The 19,042-nt window shown below is 34.7% G+C and overlaps 1 protein-coding gene across 8 annotated transcripts in view; it reads right to left on the bottom strand.

The window, feature by feature from the left end:
- Positions 1 to 19,042, bottom strand: part of KIAA1328 (KIAA1328 ortholog) — a 255,175-nt gene that overhangs the window by 208,260 nt on the left and 27,873 nt on the right. For 4 of the 8 annotated variants that reach the window (XM_036244848.1, XM_036244861.1, XM_036244851.1 and 1 more), the window contains 2 exons: positions 13,022 to 13,137; positions 5,675 to 5,709 (listed from right to left, as the gene is read on the bottom strand). In XM_036244848.1, coding sequence (XP_036100741.1) covers positions 5,675 to 5,709; positions 13,022 to 13,137 — 151 coding nt within the window. Of the gene's footprint in view, positions 1 to 5,674; positions 5,710 to 11,290; positions 11,385 to 13,021; positions 13,138 to 19,042 lie in introns of those variants that run through there. The other 4 variants (XM_036244852.1, XM_036244860.1, XM_036244849.1 and 1 more) reach the window with 4 other exon arrangements.

Raw genomic sequence — 19,042 nt, 5'->3', positions numbered from 1 at the left:
AGATTATGGGTTTGATCTCTGGTCTGGCATATACAAGAAGCAACCAATGAATGCATAAATAAACTGATGCTTCTCTCTCTCTCTCTCTCTCTCCCCCCATCCCTCTATAATCAATCAATAATTTTTTTAAAAAAAAAAATCTGTAGCTAACATCAATCTTTTTAATCCTCATCCGAGGACATTTTTCCAATTTAGTCTTAAGGATGAAATACACATTTCCCCTAAAACATGGAATAGGACAAGTGTGTTCTTTCTCATCTTTTACGTAATACATAACGTAAGATATTGGAGATATTGCAGTAAGACAAGAAAAAGAAATAAAAGACTTAAAGATCAGAAAGAAAGAAGTACAATTGTTTTCATTTGCAGATAACACAGTTGTCTGCATGTAAAGTCCTAAGGAATCTGTAAAACAACCATTAAAATTAATGAGAGAAAAATTTATCAAAGATAAATTTCAATATAAAAATTCAAAGGTAAAATCAATATAAAAATTCAACTATGTTTCTAAATCCAACGACTGAAACTCAAAATTAAAACTAAATTGAGAACAAATTTTTCAAAATCAACAGACTCCTTCTTGCTGACTAGAATATGCACATGATGGCAGAAGCCTGGAATGCTGAGACAAAAAAATGTGTGGCTCTCTAAAGTCTATGGAGTCATCATACCTGCCTCATGCCAAAACTCAATGTATTTTACACTAAAAAGGAATAAACATATATCTTGCTTTTATTACTGTTACTTTGGCATTTCTTGTTATAAACAAGAAAGCTTAATCCTGACACAGATTCATAAAACACCCTTAAGTAGGTTCCATCTAATTCTTGCCTTTTCAGCTTTGTTTCTGCATTATTTTCCTTGAGATCTGTTCTACGTCTTGTCAAGAGCAACATATAATGAATGGTGAGATTCCTTAGTAATTCCTACCTGACTTCTTTAGCAATAAGCTTTCTTAAATTGCTTAAAACATTTTTTAAAGGATGCTCCCTCATAAATCAAAAAACATTTTGCTTCAAAAATGATAATGTCTCTTCAAAAACTAGTTACTCTTTGGGCAACAGAAATCTGAATGAGCACTCCAAAGGGGGAAAAAAAACTTCAAATAAAAAATAGCATCTGAAATAAAAAATCATATTTGAGAGGCTTATTAAATATATCTTCACATCACCCTGGCTGGTTTGGCTCAGCAGCTGGAGCGTCGGCCTGCAAACCAAAGAATCACAGGTTCTATTCCAGTCAAGGACATGTACCTTGGTTGCAGTTCAGTCCTAGGCCCTGGAGGCAACTGATTGATGTGTCTCTCTCATGTCAATGTTTCTCTCTCTCCCTCCCACCCCCTCTCCCACTCTATCTGAAGATAAACGGAAAACTATCTTTGGGTGCGGATTAAAGAAAAAAAAATATATATATATATATAATATTTAAAAAATATATATATACATACACACACACATACATCTATTTTGTATGTTATAATTTTTAATTTTTTTCAGGGAAGAAAATGTTTTATAGACCTTAAATTTTTATAAAACTTCATAGTTTAGAAAAATTTGCATATTTAGGCTCATATGACTACCTTATATGGTAAATAGTTCAGATATTAACATGTTATATATTATGAGACTAAGACTTGCAGAGGTTAGTTTATCCAAGGTAGGTAGTTAAAATGCAAAACTAAATCAAGATTTCAAGTTTTATAATTCTAGTGCTCTTTACAAAATACTATAGTATTCTTATATCACACATTGAGATGTCATATTTGAGACATCTAATTTCTAATCAACTAAAAGTTTACAGAAAGAACTTTTCATATAATTGGTATTTTGATTTAATAAGGATAAAAGGTGTCATAGCAACATAAAGCACCTCTCTGTCATCCCAAATCACTATGTAATGCTATATGAAGAAAATACTTGTCAGTGCTGGGATAGTGTTAAATCATTACACTTACCATCATACTAAAACCTCCTCTCCCTTTGCTTCTAGACTGCTTAGCTAGTCCTTGTGCCATTAGCCCAAACTGATGCCTTGGGATTATTAATGTGAAACAGAAGTGGATATTTGGCAACTTTTCCCTGCACCCAGCTAATAACTATTCTCTTTCTCTGCACCGCAGGCTTACGCTCTAACCGCTGAGCCAAACCAGCCAGGGCACTATTCTCTTTTGTCACCATATTATAGGCTCTGTTCTCTATTGTCAGACTTTTTCTAGTGCAAATTTCTCACTAGGGCAATTACCATTTTTAACCTTCTTTTCTGTTGGTTTCACATCTTTCTTTATTTTCTCCTTTGCCTCCTGCCACTTTTCCAGTGTTTATAAGCTTCTATGTGGAAATAATTCTGATAGGGATGGCCCCAAAATAAAGCATACACGTCATATATAATAACTACTTGAAAAACTGACCAACTGGAACATAAGTAATATGTTTAAATACTTGAATTTTTATAGGTTACATTTATTTAGAAATTCAAGGACGGCTTAAGGCTGTTTTGACAGGAAAAACTTTTTCTCCATTTGATTCTGCTTTTCACAAGTCTGAGGATTTAGGAAAACAAGATGCTCAACAGCCTGGGATTTCTGTAGTAACCAAGATAATAAAATTAGGAGAAAGTGACAATCCTTACCATCTTACCTATAGGGGGATCCATTTCAGATATTCAGTTAACTTCTAATCGTTACATGACTATGTAATCATTCTACATCTGAAAAATTACAGAGCTTAGAAATGTAAACTATTGGACAAAACTATTAAAATAAAAAAGAAACATTATTGTTTAAGTCTCTAACAGAAGTGAGAATATTACCATCTGAATCATTTAGCTATTCATAAGTGAAGGCCATATTATGTTAAGATCACTAAGATATATGTATTACTGATAAATAATAAAGTAATTCATTGTATTCTTCAAATCTAAAACAATTACAAGCTATGGCATGCAAACGGATTTAGCTGAAAAGATTACATCCAAACAGCCCTTTAAAGAAAATCAGTAATGTAAAAGGATAAATGATATAATGAACTCTCCTGAACAATAATTATTATAAGATTGATTTATTGAAAGTCTATTTCTTCATTCACAAACTGTTGAAACTTTCCAAAGTAATTTTAAATGATGCTAAACAGATTTCGTACTATTTACCTAGTGCAAAACTGTCACTGAAAAAATTTTAATTATTTAAACAGAATGTAAAACAAAAAAATTTTTTTTGAATTTGTTTGGCTAGCTTATTTACATGCGTGCATCAAAACAAATAAATCCCTTAGCCATGAGGGCCATTGTAGAAGCCCTAATCCAAATCTGTTTGAATCTGTGTCACACATTATAAACCAACAAAGGGGGGATGCTGAGGTTCCAAATTCACAGCAAGCCAAAGAAACTGAAACACTACCAAAATCAAACTTGGACAGTACAACTATTTGTTTTACTATAAATGGATACAAAGCCGATATTAAAAAGATCTCAGACAATAGGCAGAGAAATCCCTAAAAGCAAATTTCATCCAAAAAATAATACAAAATAATATTTTTTAAATTATTATTCAAAGTGCATTAATATAAAACACACTATTGTTTAGAAACACAGTTCTTCTACGGATGCATTAAAAGGTCTTTTCACCTTATACTTAGAATAAAAATACCAAAGAACTAAGTACATGTTAAATACTGTCAAAAATCTGCTCAGAATACCATAAACTGGGTGGCTTAAGCAACGTAAATTTATTTTCTCACAGTTCTAGAGACTGGAAAGTCCAACATCAAGGTCTCACAGGCTTTGGTTTCTGGTGAGAGCTCTCTTCCTGACCTTCTAGCTGTGTCCTCACATGGGATGTGGCAGGAGGGGGAAGAAAAGGAAGAGGGAGATCTCTTTTCTTATGAGGCCATAGTCCTATTGGGTTAGGGCCCTCCCCTTATAACCTAATTTAACCTTAATTACTCTTTAAAACCCTATTCCAGATATAGTCACATTGGGTCATTAGGGCTTCAACATATGATACAATTTAGTCCATGGCAAACACTAAAAGAACAAATACAGTCGTCCCTCATTTATCGCAGTTAATCTGTTCCAGACTCTAGGAGTTGCACCTGGCATTGAAGGATTCCTGGGGTGCTTGAATACATAGGCCTACAGTCCATAGGTACAGTCATTTTAATTTTAATTTGTAATACAGGGGTGTACAATTGACTCAGACAACTGAGCACGCGCTGTATCATTTTCACTGTCTCAAATCAACTTTTTAATGAATATATTTGAAAAAACCATAATAGAGTGAAGCTGTGAAAGTCAAAGCACCAAGTGGTGAGGGACGACTGTATATATATATCTATATATCTATCTATATCTATATCTATATCTATATACATATATATACAAATGAACCTTGCTAAACCCAGAATAGAGAACAAAGGGATTGAAAAAGCGCTATCTCCTATCTCAATACTCCAAAGCATGCAAGTTTAACAGATAAATTTATCAGAATTTCTTTAGGACTTGTTTCATTTTCAGAGAAGAAAAACTGAACATCAGGAAAGGTAGTATAAAATAGAAAGCAGATCTTAAGCATTTGCTGGCATATTTGTTTCAACATATATGTCTGCTCAAAATTCTCTTCCAGCCGTAAATCAATACACATAGCTGCAAATACAGATTCCCCTTTGGTGAGACAATATCTTCTTTTCTTCACAGCCTTCACTTTCTCACCCCTACATAAGTGTAAAGCCACTGTAAATTGGCTTACTTTTCTAAAATGCCATTGAAATGCTCCTGCATTCCATGATTTTAATGTAAGTCACAAAGGTATCAAGCATTGATCCAAGACTGATGTAAGCAACTTTCTTATTCAAGACCCAGAACTGTTGCAAGAACAACCCAGATACCCAAAGAACCAAGAGATAAACGAGTTAGGGCAGTTGGTACATGTATGAATGCTTGAAGAATTCTAAGAGCCAAATACTCTTTTAAAAAATTGTCATATAAAACATTTTAAAGAAGCCTTGAGGAAGAAAACTAGTGAAAGGAATAATGATAAAGAAATAGAAATAAACTATAATGATTAGGAATAACCAATGAGTCTTTCCTACCTAGGACGCAGGGAGCACGCAAGAAAGTCATAAAAGTGAAATAAGTTAGTTAGAGAAAGACAAATATCACACGATCTCACTTATATGTGGAATCTAATAAACAAAATAGGTCCAGATGCATGGATGCATGGAACAGAATGACAGACCTCAGTGGGGTGGGGGTGGAGAGGATGGGAAAAGATTAGCCAAAGATCACATGTGTACACATACATGACCCATGGACACAGACAATAGTATGGGAAGGTCTGGGGTGGGGCAGGGTTGGGTGGAAGGGGCAAGAGGGGGGGAAATGGAGGACATCTGTAAGACTGTCAACAATAAAAATATATACAAAGTTTAAAAATTTTTTTAAACCAAACAAAAAAGTGAAGTCAAATATGTTACATGATACCAGTAATGGAGGGCTTGAATGTCAAAATTAAGAATATTCACTTGATACTTTAGGCCATAAGAAGCCACAACAAAGATTAAAAAGCCAAGTGGTGTAATAAAAGTAGTCCTCAAGAAAGATTAATCAGGCAGCAGTGTTGGAATGAAGTCAATCAAAGGATATTTGGAAAGAATGAATGCAGTGACGAAAGAATACTCACCAGACAGTAATACAATGATGCAGGAATGCAGTCAAGTGTCAGTGAAAACAACAAAAAATAATAGACTCAGAATAATGTTTCAGAGGTAAAATGATAGAAACTTGGTCACTGAATAGAAAAGTCAAAATACAGGAAAATCTCTGAAACATTTTACATATTTTGACCAACTTTGGATAAAAAGCATTGTAAAAATATTACACATTTTAATAAAAGTATGCTTTAAAGAATAAAGGGTAGAGAATAACGTTTTTTAAAAAGAGTTTATCTGAGCCAAACTGATAACATAAGCCATGGAACAAGACCTCAGATGTTCCCCAGAAAATAAAGCTTTCAATATTTGTATTACTCGCTGCTGCAGAAATAATTTGGTGTAACAAAAAGACACTTGGTTTAGAAAGATTTCACTCTTGACTCTGCAGTGGGCTGTTTCAGTGACCTCGCCATATCTGTATCTTTATCTTTAGAAAGAGAATAAGAGTATCTGCCTCACCTAACTTAACCAGGTTACTGTGAAGATTAAAAAGTCTAAGTTAAAGTGCTCTGTAAATAGAAAACCAATATACACCTGTAGACTGTGTTACTAATAGAAGTACTAAAAAGTAACAGGATGGTAACATTTAACATTATTTTGATGCCTCAGAATCATCATTATGAATGCTAACTATGGCAGTGCATTTGTTTGATGACTCGAGATGTATCTGGGTGGGTAGAGTTCTAGACTGCTGGGTATTTTCAGTTCCTATGTGGTTTTTAACAGTTTTCCTGTCAGTTTCAATATTCTCACTGTAGCTCCATTCCTCACTTCTGATTTTCTGCTTCTAATCTGCAAAAGACTTATGAACTAGACATCAGAAAATTAGTTTATTATTATCCAGGAATTCTCTCATAAGAAAAGTGCATCCATAAGGGATCAGGGCAGTGAGGAGCACTTCTTTTTATTCTTAGTCTTGGATGAGTTCCAGAAAAGTAAAGTGTAAATATAACTCACTATCACAGAGTAACTTACCCCCTAAAGGCTTATAAAATTAAATTAGGTATATGTATAAAAATGTATGATTTTTAAACTTTCTACAAACATTTATCATCAATCCCCCCTATAGTTAGCATTAATACCTAAGTACTTTTAAGAGAACAAAATAATCTTTAAGAATGATTTAGGCAACAATACTAGTAATAAACAATTCTTTCCTTATGGATGCTTATTTCTCTAATACATGTGGAAAGAGTTCTTTAATCTGTTATTCTGATTTAAAATGGCATTCCAGTTCGGCTAGGGTGGCTCACTGGTTGAGTGTCGACCCCATGCACCAAGAGGTCACCAGTTCAATTCCCAGTCAGGATACATGCACAGGTTGTAGGCCCGATCCCAGGTGGGAAGCATGCAGAGTCAGCCAACTGATGTTCTCTCTCATTGATCTGTCTATCTCTCTCTCTTTCTTTTCCTCTCTCTCTAAAATCAATTAAAAAAATATTTAAAAATAAATAAATAAAATGGCATTCCAGGACATATACAATAATCATGGCTCCAAACCTACTGAAGTTACATAGCATCACCAAGCAAATAAAAAGGCCTCAAGCAGCACAACTTCAATTGTCTAGAGATAATTACTTGATTAGTAAAATAATATTGTCCAGGGCTTGTTAAATGGAATAAACTGACTTTATCCAAGTACACAAAACATATTCTGTCACCACAGAATTCAATTTGTAGACATAAAAAATAAAAACCCAATATTTATTCCAAACAAAAAAGGCAAGATTCATCAAAGGTGATGAGGTAACATATCTTGCTATATTAGTATACTACACCATCAGACACCAAAACACTCTCTCCTCTGCCCACAGTCGTCTTCATTTTAAGAAATTTAGATTTTTAATTCTCCCATACTATTTCCAAGACTAAAGAATCTCCTTCCTTCTCTTATAAAGGGCCAGAAAAATTAGGAGAGACTTACCCTTTCTTTTGAATCTTATTTCCTTTCTCATGAAACTTCTTTCTACTATCCTTTCCCACTTTTCCTATCTACCCAACACCCTGCTACCTAGCTCTATGATAGTTTCTACAGTATGGTTCCTATTCTAGGCAAAAATCTTAACAGATCATGGCTCCTTAGAAGAGATATTTAGTTAAATGGAAAGCTTAGAATATCCCTGAAGTATTAGTGTTATTCGAATCAATGATTTCTTTTTACATAATGAGATAAAATTCTTGTAAATTTTCTCTAGCCTATTTTCAGCAGAGACATACTAAGACCTTTGGCTCATTTTAAAACATTCCTCAGAAAGTTTAAAGTTAGATCCTTTAAAATTCTTTCTTCCTAAAACAAGGTTTCTAAAATGACTACTCATGCAGTGGGCTCAAGGATCTGAGCCATATAACCTCTAAACACCTTCAATTTATTAAGTCACATTCAGAGAGGTAATGGAAACATAGAAACAGACCAGAAAGGGGGGGGGGGGGTGGCGGCATTTCTGTCAGTCTGGTTTCTGGGACAGGAAAGTAAGACCTGGTTTCCTCCCAATGAGCACCCAACAGGTACATGTATGGTACAGAGGTTTCCTCTTTCATAGAATTAGAAGATAAAGCAGAGAACAGATCAATTTCATGCTATTTCTGGGCCTGCTAAGCAGCCTAAGCATTTGCATAACCTAATGAAAATCAAACCCCAGTGAAGAAAGGCACAAAAATGAGAAACAGAGGAGCTGGTCATCCATCTGATCCCTCATTCATATTAGTGATAGTGATAATGAGAATTGCTATCTTTTTTTTCTAGTACCTACTAAGTACAAGACACTGCTAGGTTCTTTACATTCATAATGTAAAGAATAAAAAACGTCAGCAGGTCTACAGAAAAGGTATTTTCAGCTATCTATAGAGAATAGATAAACAGAAACTCAGAGAAGTTTAGTAGCTTTCCCAACGTCAGATAGGTAGTCAGCGCTAGAACAGAATTTTGACTCTAAAGTCCATTGTGCTTTCTTATCACTTTTCTTGCTTTGCCAGTTAAAATGGTGCGGTTAACAAACATCAGACTGTACTTTCCTTCTGTAAGCTTTTAATATCATCCTGACCTAAGACATATGTTCTAGAAGTATAGTTAGCTCAAATATTAATCAACTTTTCCAATGACTATATATTTTGTCTCATACTATACATGCTAACATATTTCAGAATTATTTCTATTGGAATATTGGACATATTTCTCTCTTTAAGTTTCAGATTTATCTCTATTTTATACTCATTTAACTAGGTAAAGATACACAAGGTTCATCAGACTGCTTGACTATAAATGGCATATTCATTTACATAGTTAAGTTCTCACATAGTTAAGTTCTCAGAAAATAAGCTGTCTTTGTTCAAAGACTGAAAATTGCAAAGAATTTTTATGTTTTAGTAATAATTTTCTATTTACTATAAGAACAAGTCCCTCAAAAGCTTGGTCCAAATGCAAACACATAAAATATCTTTTCTCATTTTTTTTACTAAGGGACTGATCTGTGTTTGTATAGTTGATCAATAAATCAAGTTATTAGAACTTTTAAAACAAAAACTCATAAATTTGGTATAACACATCTTTAAAATGCCAAAAATCAGAATTCATATAGTTTCTCACAAAGAAAGAGACATTTAAAAATGATCTGGTTTCATGTCTATTTAAGAGTCTGAATCATTCATGCATGATAGGTAAATGTATCTATAGTTAAAATTAGATTGTTTTAAATTATAACCTTGTTTTATGTTTCTAAGTTTTATAGAATTTTATGTACTGTAAAAATCATCTAAATTAACCTTTGACAGGTTTATGCTTGGAAAGGAGATATGTACCTGAGCAATCTCCTTGGAATAAAAACTATGCGTGTCACTGTTTTTAATACCTTCCTTTCTCCCTTCTTTGACAAGTTCCACAAATACTACCTATCTTTTGTTGATTCAAAAAATCTTAAACCAATTATATTAAACCATTTCAATTACTGATAAATATCTAATATTTACTCCCATCTTCATTCATAACAATAAAAAAGGCTGAAGCCAAATCCCTTCAAACACATGTTGAAGTCTTTGACTTTATTTACATGCCTTTTCCCTTCATTTTTAGTGTATAAGATAGACCAGGGTCAGCAAACTTTCTGTAGATGGCTAGATAGTAAATATTGCAGGCAACACAGGCCACAGGGCCTTTGTTGCAACTACTCGACTTGCAGCTGCAGTGCAAAAGCAGCACAGTAGATACATAAACGAACCGGTGTGGCTGTATTTAGCTGGCACTGGATTTGGCCCGTGGCAGTAGTTTGCTGACCCCTGAGCAAAGTCATGGGGAAAACAGAAAAAATTGTGTCACTACAATCACCTGGGGTATTTTAATATTAGCTGGACAGAAGAAAGCATTCATAGCCATACTGATTTTAGACTGCTTCAACAACAATACAATTAATCTTGACCCAAAGAGTGCTTATTACAACAGCCCAACAAAACTAGATTCTACATACTTTTCAAGACAGCCATACATCTTTGTTAAGCATATCACCAGATAAACAAGGCACCCTCCCCTAACTGTGGCCAGGCTTTCTAAATTGTCTGCTACCTCCCTCTCTTACCTTATTTCCCCAACTCCTCCCAATTCCACGTTTTTTTTTTTTTAATCCTCACCCAAGGATATTTTCCCATTTATTGTCAGACACTGTGGGAAGGAGGAAGGAAGGGAGGGAGGGAGAGAGAAAGAGAGAGAGAGAAACATCAATGTGAGTGAGACACATCAATCGGTTGCCTCCCACATGACGCCAAGCAGGGCCAGGACTGAACTGCAACCGAGGTATGAACCCTTGACCGGAATCAAACCCACGACTCTTTGGTCTGCGGGCCGGCGCTCTAACTGCTGAGCCAAACCAGCCAGGGCTCTTTTCTTTTCTTTTGTTCCAGGAAGGTCAAGGTATCACCACATCCTCCCTATATAAAAAGTGGTTTCTATTTCCCTACCTTCTGCTACCAGACAGAGTTGGAGGCTGACTTTATTCTCAATCTCCTTCCTTGCTGCTTTCTGCTATATAAATTGGATAAGCTAAACGTTCACTTTTCTCAGCCTCTTTTGCAGCCAAGTAATAAAGTTCAGGACAATAAATATCTCATGAAAACTGCTATGGGGGTGGGGGTGGGGAGGAGTACTGTGAGAAAGATTTTATGTTTTTTTAAAAAGAAGAGGGAGTACCAACTGCCAGAATCTCTTCCTCCCCCTCTCTTCCTACCTTAATGCAAATGTGATACCTGTAATTGGAGTGACCAGTTTGCAACCTGGAAACCTGCCACCAGTAGAAGCAGCTAAGAGAACTTAGAGGTCCAGCACTGAAAACAGCCGGCGAACCAATGCTATAAGCCACTTGTCTCCAGAGTTGTTACATGTGAAAAAGACCCCTGTAAAGCAAATTTTTGCTACAAATAAAAGCATTCCTAATCTACCTTTTATGAAAGTGCTCCCATCCTGAGACACTATTTCTTGTAAGAAGTGAAAGATCAAACTGGCTGAGTACAGTTTATTGTGAACTCTGACTAAACAGCACTACTTTTGATACCTGAAGAACCACTGAATAATTAATAACAATCAAGTTAATGATGATACTAACAATAAGGGCAATAGATCTTTCAAGCATGTTAGTTTATCTGGCAGATCCATCATCCTTACTTTAGGGACAATCACTTCTCTTTATATTAATGCCACTACAAAAAAAAAAAAAAACACTAAAAAATAATTAATCCTACCCAAAGAAACTTTAGAAATGCTTATTTTAACTCACATCTCTTACAAATCTTAAGTTAAAACATGAGTTTTTATTTTCCTTTCTTAAAATTATATATATATATATATATATATATATATATATATATAAACACACACACACACAGAGTCATGCACCACTGAACTTTGGGATACATTCAGAAAAATGCATCATTATGCTATTTTGTTGCTATGTGAACATTATAGAGTGCACTTACATAAACTAAGATGGTATAGCCTACTAAACATCTAGGCTGTATGGTACAGCCTATTGCTCCTAGGCCATAATAATCTGAACAGCATGTCACTGTACAAGAACAGAAGAAAATGATGATGGGATCAAGAGACATGGTAAGCCCAGCTGGTGTGGCTCACTGGTTGAACGTCGAACCAAGAGGTCACCGGTTTGATTCCTGGTCAGAGCACATGCCCAGGTTGTGGGCCCAATCGCCAGTGGGGGGCATGCAGGAGGTGGCCAATCAATGTTCTCTCTCATCAATGTTTCTCTCTCTTTTTCTCTCTCTCCCCCCCTTTACTTTCCTCTCTCTCTAAAAATCAATAAAGAAAAAATATTTAACAATTTAAAAAAGGACATGGTAAACAAGATGTATGAGGCTGCTGCTGGTGTAACACGACATATCGTTTTACAGCCATTTTTTTAATAAGTTGAAAGAATACACTCTAAAATAACAATAAAAAGTATAGTATAGCAAATGTATCCAGACAGAGTCGTTTATTATCATTTTCGAGTATAACGTACTGTACATAATTGTATGTGCTGTACTTTTATATGATTGGCAGCACAGTAGGTTTGTCTACACCAGAACACCACAAACACATGATAATGCATTCCATTATGACATTAAGATGGCTGTGATGTCAGTGGACAACAGGAATTTTTCAGCCCCATTATAATCTTATGGGGCCATGATCGTATATTAGGTATATCGTTGACTGAAACGTCATGTGGTGCATGACTACGTGAAAAGACAAAGAAACACACATGCAGGCACACACACACACACACACACACACACACACACACACACACACACTCCTCCTCCCCAGTTCTAACTCCAACAGTTTTCTCCATGAGAATAGTTCGGTGGCATTATGCTGCAGTGTAAAATACTTATCAATTACGACACCTATAAATTACAACAGATTTTTAAAAATTTTTATGATTTTAGAGTAGACTTACTTAGAACTGTCAACAAAGGTTTAGCTAGAAAGACTACAAAATACAAAGAGGTTTCAGGCTCAATTGCAGTAGTGGGACAGGATTTAATAATGTTCCAATGCTACATTTTAATGCCCCAATTCCTTACTGCCCTTTTAGTTGACAGAGCTGTGCTCCACAGTATAAAAGCAGCAGCAGCATAGCTAGATGGCCGCACCGGGCGCAAAGGAAGCAACAGCACATGCTGTTAGGTGCTGTTCTGATGACCTAGAAATGGCAGCCCATGCAGATTTATTCCCCATTATAAATCAGGACAATTCCTTCTCTGGAGTTTACGTTTTCTTTATGAAAGGGTCAAACTTCCTACACGTTAAAAAGGAGAACTTTCAAAAAGGATATCTTCCCTTTCTTTGATGATCAGTTCATTCTGTTCTTCCAACTGCTTGATCTTCTTCTCAAAAGATTCCTGCTCAGCCTTGAGTCGTTCTTCTGTCACTTCCTTTTCCTCACTTACTCTGAAAGAAATAAAAACGTGAAAAGAAAATGCCTATGTGGATAAAATTGAGTATGTCCCTATTGCCACAGTTTACCAAAACTGGACTTCCTCCAGACATATGCTTACCTCTGTCAGGGGTTTCTGCAGGGATACTCTGTGTATTTTTTTAACTAACATTTTACAAGGCAATCTTTCACACCTTTCCAATAAAACATGCATATGAGTTTAAAATCAAGAATATTCCCAATCATCAGAAATATCCTAAATATAGAAAGGCCAACATAAGACATAGGTTCCCAGTTATAATCTAGGACAGAAAAATATCTAATTTTTAAAACATTAGGTTTCATTTCTTCATTACAAAATAGGCACAATTTATTTTTATTTAGATATTTTTTATACTTTTATTTAAATCCAGTCAATGACATAAACAACATATACATCACTTAACCATTTTGCTAAATAACACATAGGCAATTTTACTCATTCTTCTGGTACTGATACCCTGAATTCCTCAGTAGCATATAAATACACTTGAAAAGAAACACAGCATTAACATAAAATTTGCACAACATTTATTCTAGGTCCAAAGAGGACTTTAAGGTTAATAATACCAACCAAAAATTTTGCTTATTTAATGTCTAATACAGAAAAGTATTCTAACTCGATCCTACCAGAAAAGGGTGGTTCCTAATAAGAACACAGAAGGCAAAAAAAAAAAAAAGAAAAACCCCACAGCCTTGGCCAGTGTGGCTCACTTGGTTGAGCTCCATCTCATGTAACAAAAGGTCACCAGTTAGATTCCTGGTCAGGGCACGTGCCCAGGTTGTGGGTCCAATCCCCAGTGGGGGGCATGCAGAAGGCAGCCAATTGATGTTCTCTCTCATCAATGTTTCTCTCTCTCTCCCTCTCCCATCCTTCGCTCTCTAAAGAGCAATAAAGAAAAAAAATAAAATAAATAAAAATGTATTTTGAAAAACCCCAAAACAACAACATTAAAACTTATCTTCAAATCATAATCCTAATCTTCATGTTCTCTGTACAGAAATGTTAGCCCTAAATTTCTGTTACTGGTGCTTGTTTCTCCAAAGACAGTATAACACATTTATCCTGCAAGATCACACAGGGATGTGTGTAAGTGAAAGCCACAGGGAATCCAAATCTTTCCTTTGAGCTCCTAAATTTACTTTCTCCCAGAACCCTCCTCTATCAGAACAATTTCTGAATAACATGATCTCCATAGTTCTTTCTTTCTTGCTAGCCTTCTGGTGGAGATACTGAAATCAATGATATAACAGAATAAAAATTCAAAAATTTGAATGTTCAAGAGCTGATTGCATTTTCTTTGAAATGATGTGTGTAAAATGCATGGCACACAATCGTGTTAAAAAATAGGTGTATTTCTTCTTGCTCATCTTGACATTCAAGTCAATTCTTTCACTTTATTATTTATGGTTACCATAATATTAGGTTCATGAATGGGACTTAGGCCCTTCTTCCTAAAACTGATATAATTATAAGGAATCTAGATAACTAGACAAAGAACAAATATACCTCTATGAAGAAGATTTATACTCTGGTCTCAGGTAATCTTGCCTCCCTTGTAGATTGCCAAATTTACCTAAGCACTAAACTAAACACAGAGATTATCCCTCAAGCCTGCCAGGTCAGAACATACAGGTACACCACTCCCTTTGTTCAACCTCAAAGAGATCCATGAAAACTCTAGGGATTGTTGAGGGCAAAAATGCTTATAAACATATCCCATAATACCAAAATCTACAATGAGCTTTTCCCCAAACTTAAAGTGCTCCATCTAGAAAAATCACTCTTTAGTTTCTGCAGTATGTTTGAAAATTTTATCGCTATACTATTTAAACAGGGCTTTTTTTCTTCTTTTCTTTTCTGTTATGTTGCTATAATTAGACTACCCTTTAGCAATTATTATGCTCTGGAAGGCTATAAAATTAACAAGCTGTGGTAAGTACAAAGTATAATACTTCTTCCATAAGCCTATCTAAAGATACTTATGGCTTCCTTATGGACTATTAGCATAGTTAATATGAGCAAGTATATTAATTCAGCCTTTAAATGCAGAGGACTTGCCAATAAAACAATCTCAAGATTTGATATCCACTCTGAAATCTGTCTTCTTGTTTAATTTATGTCAATAATATTTCCCACGAGGTATATGGCAGAGAAAATATCTGGTATCATGATCTACATTTTTCATCAAAGCATTGTCAGACAACAAAGTAACAGAAAAAGACCTAATCTTCTATCTCATTTAGAGTAGAGCAACAAGTTAATTAACAAAATGGGAAGCTAAATATAAGAAAGGAAAATATCTAACTAACAGGATAAAAAAGTTAAAACTGACAAGAGGATATTCCCAGAGTTGGTTTGTTAATTATTTACAAAGAGGACAATAGCTTGTTCATAAAGTAAGATTGTTAGCATTTATTTTATGCCTCAGAGTATTTCTCCAAAACTTCCACAAAATGTAGTTATCTAACAACAAAAGAGAATTCATACCCTTAGAGTTGGGTGGTTGGGCTAAAAATTGTACGAAAAGTACTGAATATCTATGAAGTCTTATGGCTTAGCTTAAACATCCTGAATATTCTGTATTTGTCTTCATACAAAGTCTTTTCTGTTTTAATATAAAAAGTTTTCCCACACACATCCATTATAATTATTTTAGTAAAACTAATGTTCTAGAAAGATATTTAATGGATGGCTTTGCATACCCCTACTGTTCTTCTAGATACTCCAGGAAAGGGTACTTATACACGATGTGAAAGACAAGGTCAAGGCAGCAAAACTTCTGTCCCAAAAGAATTACAGCTCCAATGGCCAACCAAATAAATTTCTTCCCCTATTTAATATCTTGTATTTGGGAGCTGGATATGCTGGTTACATTTTATAAATTCTGAATATCAATTTAGTGGATAAGATTTGGAGAAGGAAGGAACAGATTTCATAGAATATCTAGCAAACAGAAAGAGACATGTTTTTTAAGCAAAAGTAAATTCCTGAAAAAAAAAGAATGGCTTTCCAACATTAAAAAATATTTCAGTGAAATCGTCTTAATGTACTCTTTATAAATTTGAAAATTTGGTTAATATTTAAAATGTACTGCCTAAAGGAACACAGGTGCTTTAAGAAATCAGAGTCACAGCAGTCTATGTCAAAAGGGATCTAAGAACTTTGGAACAATACTGAATGAATGTAGATCCAAAAATCTTTAACAAAATACTAGCAAACAGAATCTAGCAACATAAAAGAAGATTATACATCATAATCACTGGGACTTATTCTAGGAATGAAGAGTTGGTTTAACACTCAAATATCAATTAATGTAATACACTATACCAAGAAAATAAAGACAAAAACCACATGATCATCTAACTGAATGCAGAAAAGCACTTGGAAAAAAAATCCAAGAATTCAAAAAAAATTTAAAAACAATAAATAGGAAGGGAAAGGAAGTTCCTCAACCTGAAAAAAGCCATCTATGAAAAACCCACATCTAATACCATATTTAATGCTAAAAGTAGGAATTGTTTTATCCTATGATCATGAACAGGACAAGGATATCTGCTCTCATCTCTTCAATTCAACATTGTACTGGAGATTATGGTCAGGGCAATTAGATAAGAAAAGAAATAAAAGGCATCTAAATTCTAAAGAAAGAAGTAAAACCATCTCTATTTCAGACATGCTTTTATACATAAAAAATCTAAGAAATACATTAAAAAACTATTAGAACTAATAAAAGAGTTCATTAAGGTTTCAGGATACAAGATCAATGTACAAGAGTCAATTGTATGTTTATACACTAGCAGTGAACAACCCTCCCCCCAATCCAAATTAAGGAAACATTTGAATTTAAATGCTATTAAATTTACCTTTGCACAAAGAGAAATAAAATACAGGAATAAATTCAACAGAAGAAGTAAGATGTGTATAGTGAAATTTATAAAACATTGCTAAAAGAAATTAAAGACCTGAATAGATGGAAAGACATTCCACGTTCATGTTTGGAAGACTTAATATTGTTAAGATGGCAGTACTCCCTACAATGACCTTCAGATTCAACTCAATTTCCATCAAAATCTCATCTGGTTTATTTACAGAAACTGACAAGCTGGTCTAATCCTAAAATTTATATGAAAATGAAAGGGACCCAGCATACCTAAAATATTCTCGAAAAAGATAGAGAATTCACATTTTCCATTTTCAAAACATACTAAAAACTACAGTAATTAAGACAGTGTGGTATTGGCATAGAGACAGACATATAGATCTATGGAACAAAAATAAACATTCACATTTACAGTAAACTCATTTTACAATCAGGGTACCAAGAAAATCAAAGGGAAAGAATAATCTTTTCAACAAATAGTGCTGAGACAACTTGCTATCTGCATGCAAAAAAATAAAAATAAACTTGGGCCTCTTTTGACACAGTTTCTGTAAATGCTGACTCTGACTAATATGTAGCTTGTAGATAAACAGCATGTTTGCATAAGAATCCTAGGAACTAACTTCAGAAGATTTAGACTCCAACCTGCAGTCATTTCAGTTCTGGGAGAGTTGCTGACCTTCATACATAGAACCAGGATGACAAAGAACCAGGATGACAAAGCCCAGGGTGACGCACACTAGACCATCACTTGACCATGTTGGAGATCCTTATTGGAATGGACTGTGCTGCACTGCACATAGAGAACTTTTCAACCCTGTTCCCTTGATTTCTTTGTTCTGCTCTCCCTCCCCCTCCTTATGAAAACCTCTGCCTGCACTGAGATGTTGAGATGGGCTTTGTGACAAGAGTCCCTCATCTCCTTGGGTGACCTGCACTTAAATAAAACCTTTCTTTTTTTTTCACCAGCATCTGTCTCACCAGTTTGGTTTTTGTAGTGGCTGGTTACAACACCATATACAAACATTAACCCCAAATGAATCAAAGACCAAAACGTAAGAGCTAAAGCTATGAACTCCTGGAAGAAAACATAGGCACAAATCTTTATGACCTTGGATTAGACAATGATTTCTTAGATATGACACCAAAAACGTAAGTAATAAAATAGACTTCATCAAAATTAAAAACTTTTGTGCTTCAAATGACACCATCAAGAAAGTGTAAAACAATATACAGAATAGGATAAAATTTTTGCACATAATTTATCTGATAAGGGATTTGTAAATGCAATAAATAAACAACTCTGAGAACTCAACAATAAAAACACACACAAAAAAACAATTTATAAGGACATTTCTCCAGTGAAGATACACAAAGAGCCAACAAGCACATGAAAAAATACTCAGTATCAGTAGCCATTAGGAATGTACATCAAAACCACAATTAGATACCACTTCATATCCAGTACAGTGGTATAATCAAAAGACATAATAAATATTAGAAAAGCTGTGGAGAAATGGAACCCTCTTACACTGCTGGTGGGAATGTAAAATGGTGTAGGTACTTTGATAAATAGTCCGGCAGTTCCTATAAAAGTTCAACATAGAGTTACTATAATCCTAGGTATGTACTCAAGAGAAGGAAAACATAGCCACACAAAAACTTGCCAAAAATGCATAATCTGAATCCAATGAAGAGAAAACCCAGGACAAATCTCTATTAAGGGGCATTCTACAAAATATCTGACAAATGTCGAGGTCATGAAAGACTGAAGAACTATCACAGATTATAAAAGACTAAGGAGAAGTGACAACTAAATACCATTTGAGATACTGAGTTGGATTTTCTTTTTTTTTTAATCCTCACCCAAGGACATTTTTCGATATTTTGTTCAGATAGAGTGAGAGGGAGAGAGAGAGAGAGAGAAACATCGACGTGAAAGTGACACACAGAGTGGTTGCCACCCACACGACCCAACCAGGGCTGGGGACAAACT

Source organism: Molossus molossus, unplaced genomic scaffold, assembly GCF_014108415.1.
Source record: "Molossus molossus isolate mMolMol1 unplaced genomic scaffold, mMolMol1.p scaffold_m16_p_6, whole genome shotgun sequence".
NCBI classification, from domain to species: domain Eukaryota; kingdom Metazoa; phylum Chordata; class Mammalia; order Chiroptera; family Molossidae; genus Molossus; species Molossus molossus.
The sequence above is the reverse complement of the archived record's forward strand: the minus strand, read 5'-3'. Positions and strand labels throughout refer to the sequence as shown.